The sequence below is a fragment of the Crocuta crocuta genome, unplaced genomic scaffold, assembly GCF_008692635.1.
Source record: "Crocuta crocuta isolate KB4526 unplaced genomic scaffold, BGI_CrCroc_1.0 scaffold6, whole genome shotgun sequence".
Lineage (NCBI taxonomy): Eukaryota > Metazoa > Chordata > Mammalia > Carnivora > Hyaenidae > Crocuta > Crocuta crocuta.
In genome coordinates, this window is record NW_027531917.1 from 1,747,087 (window position 1) to 1,759,510 (window position 12,424).

The following is a 12,424-nucleotide window of genomic DNA, read 5'->3' on the forward strand; positions in this document are numbered from 1 at the left end:
ATAAACTCATAGAAGAGTAAAGAGACAGGAGATAAACTACATTCTAGACCCTGATAAATGGAAGTAGTAACTAACTTAACAGATTTTAAAGGACTCATTCCAGGCTTTCAATGGGGAAAGCTAAGAATCCATCTGAATTGCATTACAGAACTACCAAATGCCTCAGGAATTAGTGTCACTAGCTACTTTGAAAGCAGAAGTGAGTCTTGTTGCTAGAAAGTTTTGTAAGAAGCAATTAAGTCACAACCACTCCCTCAAAAAAAACCATGCCTATTCTGGGGAACACTGCATACAGTGAATGTACTACACCCAAAAGAAGGAAAAGGAAAACCTTATATACTGAATATTGAAACCTTTCAAGTCCTCTGTGCCTTCTCAAGTCCCAGAATGTTAGCAGTCAGACCCTTAACCCAAAAGCAGAAAAGTTTCTCAGAGACATCCGAAGTGCAGTAACAAAGGACCTGAAGGTAGTGCTGACTACAGCCTGTGGTTGACAACTCACCGCCACCCCCACATACTTACATAGAAATTCCAATCAACTTTTTCACATTCTGAAATATGAGTTAGATAGTAGGGATCATCAGATTCAGGAATAAATATTTCAAGAAAAAAGGCAGCTTTGAAGAATCCACAAATATAAAAATATTAGAAAAATTGGGAAATAGACTAAATCTCTCAGAAATAATACAAAGACCAGTTTGAAAATGAAAGTGAAGGAATTTAGAGAATTGGTGTAGGATGTCTAATATGCAGATAACACCAGGGGCGCCTGGGTGGCTTAGTCGGTTAAGCGTCCGACTTTCGCTTAGGTCATGATCTCGCGGTTCGTGGGTTCGAGCCCCGCGTCGGGCTCTGTGCTGACTGCCAGCTCGGAGCCTGGAGCCTGTTTCAGTCTGTGACTCCCTCTCTCTCTAACCCTCCCCTGCTCACGCTGTCTCTCTCTCTCTCTCTCCTAGAAATAAATAAAAACATAAAAAAAAAAAATGCAGATAACACCAAACAGAACACAGAGATCAGGAAATCGTTGGTGCATTAAAGAAGAATATCAGACCTTAGAAGTTTCCTTATGGGGCCACCTGGGTGGCTCAGTCAGTGTGCAACTCTTGATTTTGCTCAAGTCAGGGTTGTGGGATTGAGTGCTCCACACTGAGAATGGGATCTACTTGGTATTCTTACTCTCTCTCCCTCTCACCTGCTTGTGCTTGTGCGCTCTCTCCCTCTCCCTCTGCCCCTCTCTGCGGCTTGCTCTCTCTAAAATTTAAAAAAAATTTTTCCTTGTGAAAAATGGCACATTGCAGGCCCAGAACCATGGATGAAAATAAATCTATATCAAGATAAATTATGAAGTCTTCAAATTAAGGGACAAAGAAAAAATCTTGTAAATAACAAAAGAGAAAACAGATGGTCAGACTCATAGAAAGGATAAAGGTCAGAAAGGCTTCAGGCTTTTCACCAACATCAGCGGAAACTGAAAGACAAAGGAAAGCATTATAATGTCTTTAAAATTCTAAAGGGCAATGATTTCTAACTTAAAATCTGTAACCAAACTATGAATTATTTATGATGGTAGAGTAAGAGTATTTTCAGACATGCAAGGTCTCAAAGTTTTACCTCCCAAACTCCCTTTCTCAGGAAGCTATTTGCAGAGGTGTTCCACTAAAATGAGCAAGACTTGGGGAACCAGGAAACATGGGGTCCATTCTACAGAATCCAAGCATAGCAAACAACCAGTCCAGGTTGGAACAGGACAGAATGGTTTGAAGGAGATCTCTTTCATAAGGTGATGTCTTTAAATCTCCCCCAGTAGATAATTGAGGGAAGGGTTTGGTGATGAATGATCCGTAAATACAAAGAGAAATAACCAAAACAGAAAACAAAAAAGAAGGGGAAGAGAATCATAGTATACTCTATGGCCCAGCTGTAGTAGTAATTACATCATTGAAAAAATGTGAACGTAGAAATCAAAACTAAAACATAGCTATATTGAGAAACTAAGGTAATAGGAAGGGTCTGCATATGTGTAGGGAGTGGAGAGGTGAAGGGAGAGATTCATCACCCATTATTCAAGTTACTTAGAGTTACCAGGGTAAGCATTATGAGAGAGTTAAAAAAAAAAAATGCCAGAAATAGTAGAGCAAGAAACGAGTTTTATTTATTTAAAAAAAATTAAATATTATAGATTGCAAATATATATAACTTTGATTTTTTTAAAAGAATGGACAGAATATTTCATGAATCCCTAACAACTACAGGATAAAATCCAAGGATCATCAGAGTTTTTTCTTTCTAGTTTTCCAGCCACTAGTTTTGCTCCACCTTACAACTTGTTGTACTCCTAATGATAGCATTCTTCTGTCTTTGTCGATTTCCTCTTGTTCCTTCTAGACAGACCTAGTCTCCTCGATGATGCCTTTCTCTCCTGCTTCAATTAATCTCTCTTCCTAAATACTTGACTCTTTCACATATAAATCCTGTTTCTTTGGTTAAATTATAAACCTCTCCAGAGTAGAGGCTGGGTCTTACCCCTTTCATCCTTATGTCTGACACCTAGTATATCATCTTTTATATACTTTATGTTTTTATTGATTTGTATAATCGTAACAAAGAAATGGGAACTTGAAATAGGGGTCAAGTTTCACTTCACATTTGTTATGGAACTACATTTAGACAGAATTTTATTTTTTCTTTTAGTTGTGTAAAAAACAGTTTCAGTACAGTGCCTCCTTGCGAGCACATCTTATTCGACATACCAGAAAAGATGCACCCACTTCATCCTCTTCCAATTCCACGTCTAATGAGACCTCAGGAACATCGTCGGAGAAGGGGAGAACCAAACGAGAATTTATATGTTCCATATGTGGAAGGACATTACCTAAGTTATATTCTCTTCGAATACACATGTTAAAGCATACAGGTGTAAAGCCACATGCGTGCCAGGTAAAGCCATGACATTTACTTTGTTGGATGAAGAAAATTTGAACTTGTGATGAGACCTGTTGATTCTGGAAGTCACCGTTACTCTTGTAAAATGTCACAGAGAATTCTATGACTTACTTTGTTGCCTGGTTTAAAGGCAGTTCCCAGTTGTGTTCTTTGATTTGCTATTTAATTTGTTGTAATTTGAAATCAATCCACTTAGGGTGTTCATGAAACTTACTAGGATTCAGAGGATGTCCTAGGTGAGAATAACCAGTTCATTATCCCATTCATCCCTTTAACCTTCACCAGGACCTACCTGGACTGGAAAGGAACCCATGGCTTAAACAAATCTTCTTAGCAAAAATCCTCCCTAAGCTTTGTGTTCTTCTCTGGAGCTGAGGACTGGGACTATCTAAATGCCAAAATACAACTTCTAGGTAAAGAATCCTGTGATTAGCCAACTTGGGCTATTTGGAACAGTGAAAATTTTCCAATAGCCCCTGTAGCCTTGCATATAAGCATGACTTGTTTTTTTATTAATAAACAATTTTGCAAACCATGAGACTTTTTCCCCAATGAGATTTTTAATGTTTTTTTCTTTTTTAAAGCTTTTTATTATATGAGAATAGAATAGAATAGACTCTCATGTACCCTTTATCCAGCTTCAGTAGCTATGAACACATGATCAGCTGTGTTTTATGTACACTATCCCTCACTGCCCTACTTCCTGCTCCCCACATTTCTCTTAAAACCAAGTCCTAAGCATCATTTTACTCATAAATTTTAAAACTAAGTATTAATTGGGCCTCTGGTCTTGTAGTGTAGCACTACTCAAAATATGTGGTCCATTGAAGATAAGTACAGAAATAGTAGAATTTTAGAAACTGTCATGGCAGTTACATTGTTGTGACATTTTTATCATATTTAATGGAAAATGGATTGGGGAATGGAAAACTGGTTCCTCACCACAGAGAGTTTGAGAAGCACTGTTCTAGTTTGTGTTGTAAGAAGTTAGTATATTTTCTTGATTAAGCTGTCATGTCTCTTTTAATACTGTTTACTAGTCTCACAAGGACAGCATGAGGGTCTTTTGTATGGCTTTGACCTCCAATGGATATAAGAAAAGCAGTGGTATTTGTTCAGTACTGAGTCAGAAGATGGTTAGCCAGCTAATTTCCTGGACATTTGTTCAACTTTCAGGTTTTCGTTTTGTTTATAATTATTTTCTTTAAAATGGTGTATAGTCTCTCTAGCCTCATTGTTCAGAAACAGCCCTGATGTCTCTTTTCTGTTTTACTGGTATAAACACCTCTGCTACCTTAGGTCTGTGGCAAGACTTTCATCTATAAACATGGCCTAAAATTGCACCAGAGTCTCCATCAATCACAAAAGCAGTTCCAGTGTGAACTATGTGTTAAGTCATTTGTTACCAAACGGAGTCTGCAAGAACATATGAGTATTCACACAGGTAATGAGAAATTTGTATTAACTTAGTTACCCATTATATACTGTTAATTCACTGTTAATGATTATGCTGTATCTGTTTTAGAAATCATATTGATAGACTAATGGCTATGTGTGTGCAGTTTCTTTATTAAAGTAAGGCTAGAGGCTCCTGGGTGCCTCAGTTGGTTAAGCATCTGACTTTGGCTCAAGTCATGATCTTACAGTTCACAAGTCTGAGCCCCATGTTGGGCTCTGTGCTGACAGCTCAGAGCCTAGAGCCTGCTTTGGATTCATTCTCTCTCTCTCTCTCTCTCTCTCTCTCTCTCTCTCTCTCTCTCTCTCTGCCTCTCTCCCATTTGTGCCCTGTCTCATTCTCAAAAATAAATTAACATTATAAAATTTTTAATTAAAGCCAAGAAGTATTCTTTAATCTAGTTGTAGAATTGTCTTATTGGTATAAAAAGAGTCATTGTTTCCCTCAGTGTAGTGAAATGTATACTCAGTACTGAATCATGTATCATTTAGATAATATAAAAGTAGCTAGTGAAGGGTAGATATCTGCTCTAGAACTTGTTCACCTCTGTACTATTATAATCCAGATGATTATGCAAGAGTGTCATTTTCTTTGGGGAGTGGTAGCTTTGCTAGTACTGTAGTTGAGAGGAAACAAATCTTGACTTGGCTTGTTGTTCTGAGAAGATGGCTGCCAAATGTTACAGCTTTTGTGTCCCTTTGACAAAGTAACTTCTGAAGTATAACAGAAGGTATTCTGTTGGAAGAGCACCTGATTGCTTGATTTGTGACTTGCTTTTTTATTTTTTATAGGAGAGTCCAAGTACCTTTGCTCAGTTTGTGGAAAGTCTTTTCACAGGGGCTCTGGCCTCAGCAAGCACCTAAAGAAACACCAGCCAAAGCCTGAAGTTCGAGGCTATCATTGTACTCAGTAAGTATTTAATACACAAACTGTTCCGTTTCCTTGTGTTTTTTAATAGGTTTATTTGAAAATTATTTTCGGGGGCGCCTGGGTGGCTCAGTCAGTTAAGTGTCCGACTTTGGTTTAGGTCATGATCACGGCTTGTGGGTTCGAGCCCCACATCAGGCTCTGTGCTGACGGCTAGCTCAGAGCCTGGAGTCTGCTTCAGATTCTGTGTCTCCCTCTCTCTCTGACCCTCCCCTGCTCACGCTGCCTCTGTCTCAGAAATAAATAAAACATTAAAAAAAAAAAAGAAAAGAAAATTATTTTCAGAAGAAAATATTTGAGTTAACTGTAGTTGATGGTACTATTATGTAATTGAAATTTGATAAAGGAGTACAACTTAAACATACATATATCTGATGTGATGAATATATAACTAGATGGGAGGAATCCTTTCACAGTGGATATGTGTATCAAACCATTATGTACATTTCAAATATCTTACAATTTTATACCTTGATAAACCTGAAAAAGAAATGTTTGAAGATAATATTGAATTGTTACTTATTTTTTATTTTAATCAGTCTTTTTTCTTTTTGCCTTGATACTGCTGTTTATGGCTTTTAAGTTTTATTTCGATATCATATACCATGTAAATCACTCACTTGAAACACTTTATTATTTACTATTTTTTAAAATATTTATTTATTTTTAAGAGAGAGAGAGACAGAGCATGAGTCGGGGAGGAGCAGAGAGAGAGAGGGAGGCACAGAGTCTGAAGCAGGCTCCAGGCTCTGAGCTGTTAGCACAGAGCTGAACACGAGGCTCGAACTCAGGAACTGTGTGATCATTACCTGAGCTAAAGTTGGATGCTTGACCAGCTGAGCCACCCAGGTGCCCCTCACTTGAAATACTTTAAAGACATTCTTCAGGTGTACTGCCTGGACTTGGAGACTGTAGGAAGTAAGGGCCCCCAGTGCGAGCCAGAGATTTTTTTCCAGACAGTTCTCTAAAGTGCTGAGCCATCTGCTAGTTTTTACTCTCTTCAGACTCTTTTCTTCTCTCTTTCTTTTTATTTTCCAAAGGCTCTTGAAATCGCTTTTATAATTGAGGTAAAACTCACATAAAATTCATCATTTTAAAATGTACAATTCAGTAACTTTTAGTACATTTGGTACATTGTGCAGGCATCACCACTGTCTGATATTCCAGAATGCCTTCAACACTCAGCCAGGCAGTCACACTGTATCTTGGCCTTCTCTTCGGTTTGTGCAGAGTAGACCAGAGGTGAGGTTAGGACTTTCTCAGGTCTTTTCTAGGTATATATTGCCCTCGGCAAGGGTGTGGACTTATCAGTTCCACAGCCATCTTATTCCCCAGCCTTTTCTCCCAAGCTTTTGTTTCTGTATTGTTTGAACCAAATTGTTATACCTTGCCCCATGTGGTGGAAATGAATACATTTACCTCTATAAATGTTTTCAGCGGACTTCTTTCCCCCTCGTCCTCCGCTCTAAGACAGTTAGGCTAAGTATATGCAGGCTCTTTGAGGAGATCCTTGAGGGAGTCACCGGATAGGTCCAGAGAGACCAGCACAGTTCTCGGAGATGAAGTCCCTCTGGCACTGGGAGCCCATCCCGGGAATGCAGTCTTCATGGCTGCTGCTCAGCTGGGAGGCAGGGAAAAGAGCCAGGGGACTTCAGCTGCTGCAAAGCTCTCTTGCAAGATTTAATGATTGTTTTAATTAAACGTTTGCCTGGCTGCTTTTAATCCGTTTCCGGATTATAATAAAATGGATTCTCATAGTTTTGGCCACTGCTTATGTGGAGCAATGAGCTTGTGGGGTTTCCTACTCTGTCATATTTGCTTTTGTCACTTTAATAAGTCTTATAAAAAAAACTGTTTTAGGGGTACCTGGGTGGCTCAGTTGGTTAAACATCTGACTGCAGCTCAGGTCATGAGCTCAGTTTCTGGGTTTGAGCCCCACATAGGGCTCTGTACTGAACAGCTCAGAGCCTGGAGCTTGCTTCAGATTCTGTGTCTCCCTCTCTCTGTTCCTCACCTGCTCGCACTCTTTCTGTCTCTCAAAAATAAAGACTTTTTAAAAATTAAAGATAAATAAAAAAATCATTTTATTATTAATAGATTTTTAGTTGCAAGTGAAAGAAGATCCTACCTAAACTGGCCTGAATGAAAGAAAGGTAAAATCTAGGGAGTCTGAATAGTTTAATGTAAACTGGATTCACACTCGTTAGCACTTGGTCTCCGAGGCTCTGTGGACATGGCAGTAGCAATGGTTTAAGCCTCACATCCTCTTAACTCCCAAATTGTCAAGCTGCTTTTCTGGTAGTTCTATACAGGTTCTGAGTCTTTGATTATCCCTGGATCAGTAATTATGACCAAGGGAATACTGTGTTTTGATTGACTTAGGCCTGAGACAGTTGCTCCATCTTTATGGTCAAGGATGAGACCTACTCCAAGCACATGGACAGAGAATGGGCAAAGGTAAAAGGGAGTTCGACGGGGGTTAGGGAGAGAAAGAAGATAAATGTCTTATATAATAGCCTTTGAGAACTCTGCATGGTTCTTTCTAAAATGTTTCTAGTACTAGAAACAAGTGAGCAAAGGGAAAAAGTCAACAACGGAATCTTAATTTTATTTATTTATTTATTTATTTTTTAATGTTTTATTTATTTCTAGGAGAGAGAGAGAGAGACAGCGTGAGCAGGGGAGGGTCAGAGAGAGAGGGAGATACAGACTCTGAAACAGGCTCCAGGCTCTGAGCTGGCAGTCAGCACAGAGCCCGACGCGGGGCTCGAACCCACGAACCGCGAGATCATGACCTAAGCGAAAGTCGGATGCTTAACCGACTAAGCCACCCAGGCGCCCCTAGAATCTTAATTTTAGAAAACAAACCGATGGTTGCCAGAGGGGCCATGAGTGGGGACATGGGTTAAATAGATGATTGGTGCAGTTGTTTCGATGAGCACCAGGTGTTGTATGGAAGTGTTGAATCACCATACAATACACCTAGTCTCACATTGTAGGTTAACTTACTGGAATTTAAATAAAAACTTAAAAAAGTAAAATGTCTATAGTAGATAAGAGCTAAAAGAACTTAAACCTTGAAGCCTTTATTGCAAGATTGGAATAGTAGCACATTCTTATGTTTTAAATTGGTATCATTTTCTAAGAGTTCTAGAAACCCAAGAATATACCGAATCTTGGAAATATGTTTTAAAAAATAATAAAGTGATCTGATCGAGTGCTTGAATTTTATTGCAGATGTGAAAAAAGTTTCTTTGAAGCTAGAGATCTTCGTCAGCACATGAACAAACATCTTGGTGTGAAGCCATTCCAGTGCCAATATTGTGATAAGTGCTATAGTTGGAAGAAGGATTGGTATTCCCATGTGAAGTCTCATTCTGTCACTGAGCCTTATAGGTAGGTAAATTTGAGCAGGATCTGAACTTAATTGAGATGTATGTACGTGGTTGGATTAATATTTTTGTATGCTGGTGCTTTGGGAAAAATAATTGAGGTTTCTCCCCCCATTATAGGTGTAATATATGTGGCAAAGAGTTTTATGAAAAAGCATTGTTCAGAAGGCACGTCAAGAAAGCTACCCATGGAAAAAAAGGAAGAGCGAAGCAGAACCTGGAACGGGTGTGTGAACAATGTGGAAGAAAATTCACTCAGCTAAGAGAGTATAGGAGACACATGAACAACCACGAAGGTAACTACATACTGTGTATATATTTAAGTAGAATAAAAAGCCACTCTAATAGTGATTCTCCCTTTGCCAGACTTCTTGCCTGTTACCTCACCTTCCTTGACAAGAGATGAATCTCATATTATGTAAGATTTATTTAAGTGATTGAGGTGATCCTGAACCTGGATGCCTAATTGTTGTGTATGTAGACAGCTTCCTTCCATAGTGAGCTTAATATTGTAGGTCAGCATTTTTATGCTGGCCTGAACTGTTTGAAGCTTCTGTTTTCCTTATCCTAAGATTATAGGATTGCTGGGAAGGTTAAATGAGACTGTGCATGGAATCAGAATTGCCTCTCGGTAACTTCTGTCTCTGGGAACACCTCTCTCTCTTTTTTAATAGGAGTTAAGCCATTTGAATGCTTAACGTGTGGAGTAGCTTGGGCTGATGCCCGATCTCTAAAACGCCACGTCAGAACACATACTGGCGAGCGGCCCTACGTCTGCCCTGTATGTAGCGAAGCCTACATAGACGCTCGAACCCTCCGGAAACATATGACTAAATTCCACAGAGATTATGTGCCTTGCAAAATTATGCTGGAAAAAGATACCCTTCAGTTTCATAACCAAGGAACTCAAGTGGAGCATGCTGTCAGTATCTTAACAGCAGACATGCAGGAACAAGAAAGCAGTGGTCCTCAAGAACTCGAGACGGTGGTCGTGACAGGAGAGACCATGGAAGCACTCGAAGCCGTTGCAGCTACGGAAGAGTGTCCCTCAGTGTCTACGCTTTCTGACCAAAGTATTATGCAAGTGGTTAATTACGTGCTGGCACAACAGCAAGGACAGAAGCTGTCTGAAGTTGCAGAAGCGATTCAAACTGTTGAAGTAGAGGTGGCACATATCTCAGAAGCAGAGTGAATATAGTCCTGGAGATAAAAAGAAGGGACATCTCACTGTATATGGAACTCACGGAACATTGTTTACAGTGCTGTGGGACTGTCTGCCTAGAGCCTGTATGTCAAGGCTCTGGGCTCTTGGGTGCGGTTTTAACATTTCCAAACGATTTGTCTGGCCGAAAGGTTCTGTTAAAAAGTCCAGTTACTGTAAAGAAATTGGAAACAAATCTACTTGATGGCATTGGTTTATCATGGTGTACTTTTTATGAATTGGTGTTTATAAAGGACTGTACTAAATTAAAAACTGTATAGTTTCACTTGCATTTTGACATTATTATATACTTTGAGTTTAAAAGGCTGCACTAGTCAGATTTTCTTCTCTTTTATTCTCAGAATAGGTTCTGTGATTTCATTTGCCCTGTTTATAGGTTTAAAAAAAATTCTAATATAAAGCATTTTAGTAGGATGCATAGGTATATTACATTTTTAAAATGCTTCAGATCTGTGATTCTTGACTTACTATTTATTTTAACCCCTTCTGTTTTAAAGCACTTAATGAATTACATGTTGTAATCAAGTTTGCACAGTATACTTATCTATATGAGGAGCCCTTAAATAAATAGCTGATTTTTAAAATGCATGAAATGCCTATTAAAGCCTTACTATATACTATCTCTTCAAGGCAAGTAAATTGACCATGAGCAAAGAACACTGTTATTAAACACTGTTGGTGGGAAATTTCTTCTTGATAACATGGGACAATAAATGAAAAAAAATCTCATTCTTTTGCTGAAAGAATGAACGAGTTAAAACTAGATTTGGTATGTTTGCAGCTTTTGTATCATGTTTAATTGTTCAATTTTGTTGAAAAACTGCAATTTAGAAGTAGGATAGCCATATAGACATCTAAAGCGGTCCAGAGGATACCACATAATTGTCGAGTTACTTCAGAATAGTGAAGTCTTCAGTTCAGCCCTCATTATAGTATACTACTCAAAGAAATTGATTATGGTCCACCAAATTATTGGAAGTAAATTATTTTTAAGTTACCTACAAGTCCTATTAATTTGTGTATTTATTTTTAAATTCCCACTTCTAGAAACTATCCAATTTTCTGATTTTCACAATAACCCTAGGGAGAGGCCACATTCCTCTCCTGTGGGAAACTACCACTCAAACTACGATTGTCAAAATTAAACTTTTTAAGTATTAGCAGCTAATATAAGGTAAAATGAAGATAAGCAAATCACATGTAAATCATTCCTAAAGCACAAGAAAAGAATGTGCCTTGATGTACATATAGTATTAGGAAACTTATTCCAGTTTACTTTAAAAATAGCTTAAAAGATAAAGAATAAATGTGATGCCATGCATGCATTATACCTGCATATGTAATATTTGCATTTGCAATTTTCCCATTGTTTCTCTAGCTGTGTGGCTGACTTTGAATTTTAAGTGAATTGACATACAGTCTATAACTTTATAATGGCTGCTTGTTTATCGTATTTTTCAGTTAGTGAAAATGTATTTCAACCTGACTAAAATTTGGAATTGTGTCTTTTATGTTCCATCTTCACTGTTGTTATTAGATTTAGTTAATTGTATAAGGCCATTGATGTATGTCAAAAATATGTAAATAAAAGATGTAGAATCTTGTTTAAAAGCATAAGCTTTGGAGTTGAGCTTGTCACTATTTTCAAATCATAAATCAGTGACTGATAATTGATAGGTTGTTAAAGTTAATCCATTTTTAAAGGGAAGGGGAGTTGAATACATTAAAAAAAACATTGGATGTTAAACCATAATCATACTAAAAGTTACTCTTAACCATAATTTTACCACAAAATGATTAACTGCCAACTTTGACAGGACTGAGTTTTTTATTAATTGTTTTTTCACTGAAGATGTAGTTCTTAACTGGTCCCAGGGTTTTGTTTTTGTTTTTTTCTTAAAGTAGGCTCCACGCCCAACATGGGGTTTGAAATCCTGACCCTGAGATCAAGAGTCACATGCTCTGCTGACCGAGCCAGCCTGGTGCCCTGTTGTCTCAGTTTTGTGTGGAATTCCTTTTTCCATTTTCTGTAGACCTAAATCCTGTCAAAAGCCAACCCCTCCGAAACTGCCAATCCTGTCTGTCACAAGGCTGCTGCAAGTTTAACGGTTTCTTCTTCTTTGGGGACCCTAGGACATTGCCTTTCTTACGAACTTAGCACTATGATTTTCAAAGGAGTTTGTTACATTTTATCAAGTGGAGAGTTTCAGGGATTTTAATCTCTTCCCAACTCTGGAAACCAAACCAAATCTTGTTGTTTCTTTATATATTCTCCCCTGTTTACTCTTTATTTCCAAAAGTTTTATCTCCACCCTCAATACCTCTTTCATTCTCCCCAACTTAGTCTCCCTTTCTCATAACCGTGGTGTTCCTCAACCTGATCTTTAACAGTTCTTACTAAATTATATATTCATTTAAAAAATTTCTGGGGGCACCTGGGTGGCTCAGTCAGTTAAGCATCTTTTTTAAAGTTTATTTTGAGAG

The 12,424-nt window shown here is 38.2% G+C and overlaps 1 protein-coding gene across 1 annotated transcript in view; it reads left to right on the top strand.

Annotated features, from left to right (window-relative positions):
* The window catches only part of ZBTB11 (zinc finger and BTB domain containing 11), a 33,221-nt gene extending 21,603 nt beyond the window's left edge, over window positions 1–11,618 (top strand). The window contains exons 6-11 of the mRNA XM_077774888.1: window positions 2,692–2,937; window positions 4,243–4,387; window positions 5,191–5,308; window positions 8,564–8,722; window positions 8,839–9,014; window positions 9,393–11,618. Of these exons, the coding sequence (XP_077631014.1) occupies window positions 2,692–2,937; window positions 4,243–4,387; window positions 5,191–5,308; window positions 8,564–8,722; window positions 8,839–9,014; window positions 9,393–9,910 (1,362 nt within the window). The 3' untranslated portion in view covers window positions 9,911–11,618. The remainder of the gene's footprint in view (window positions 1–2,691; window positions 2,938–4,242; window positions 4,388–5,190; window positions 5,309–8,563; window positions 8,723–8,838; window positions 9,015–9,392) is intronic.
* Window positions 11,619–12,424: the final 806 nt, after the last annotated feature.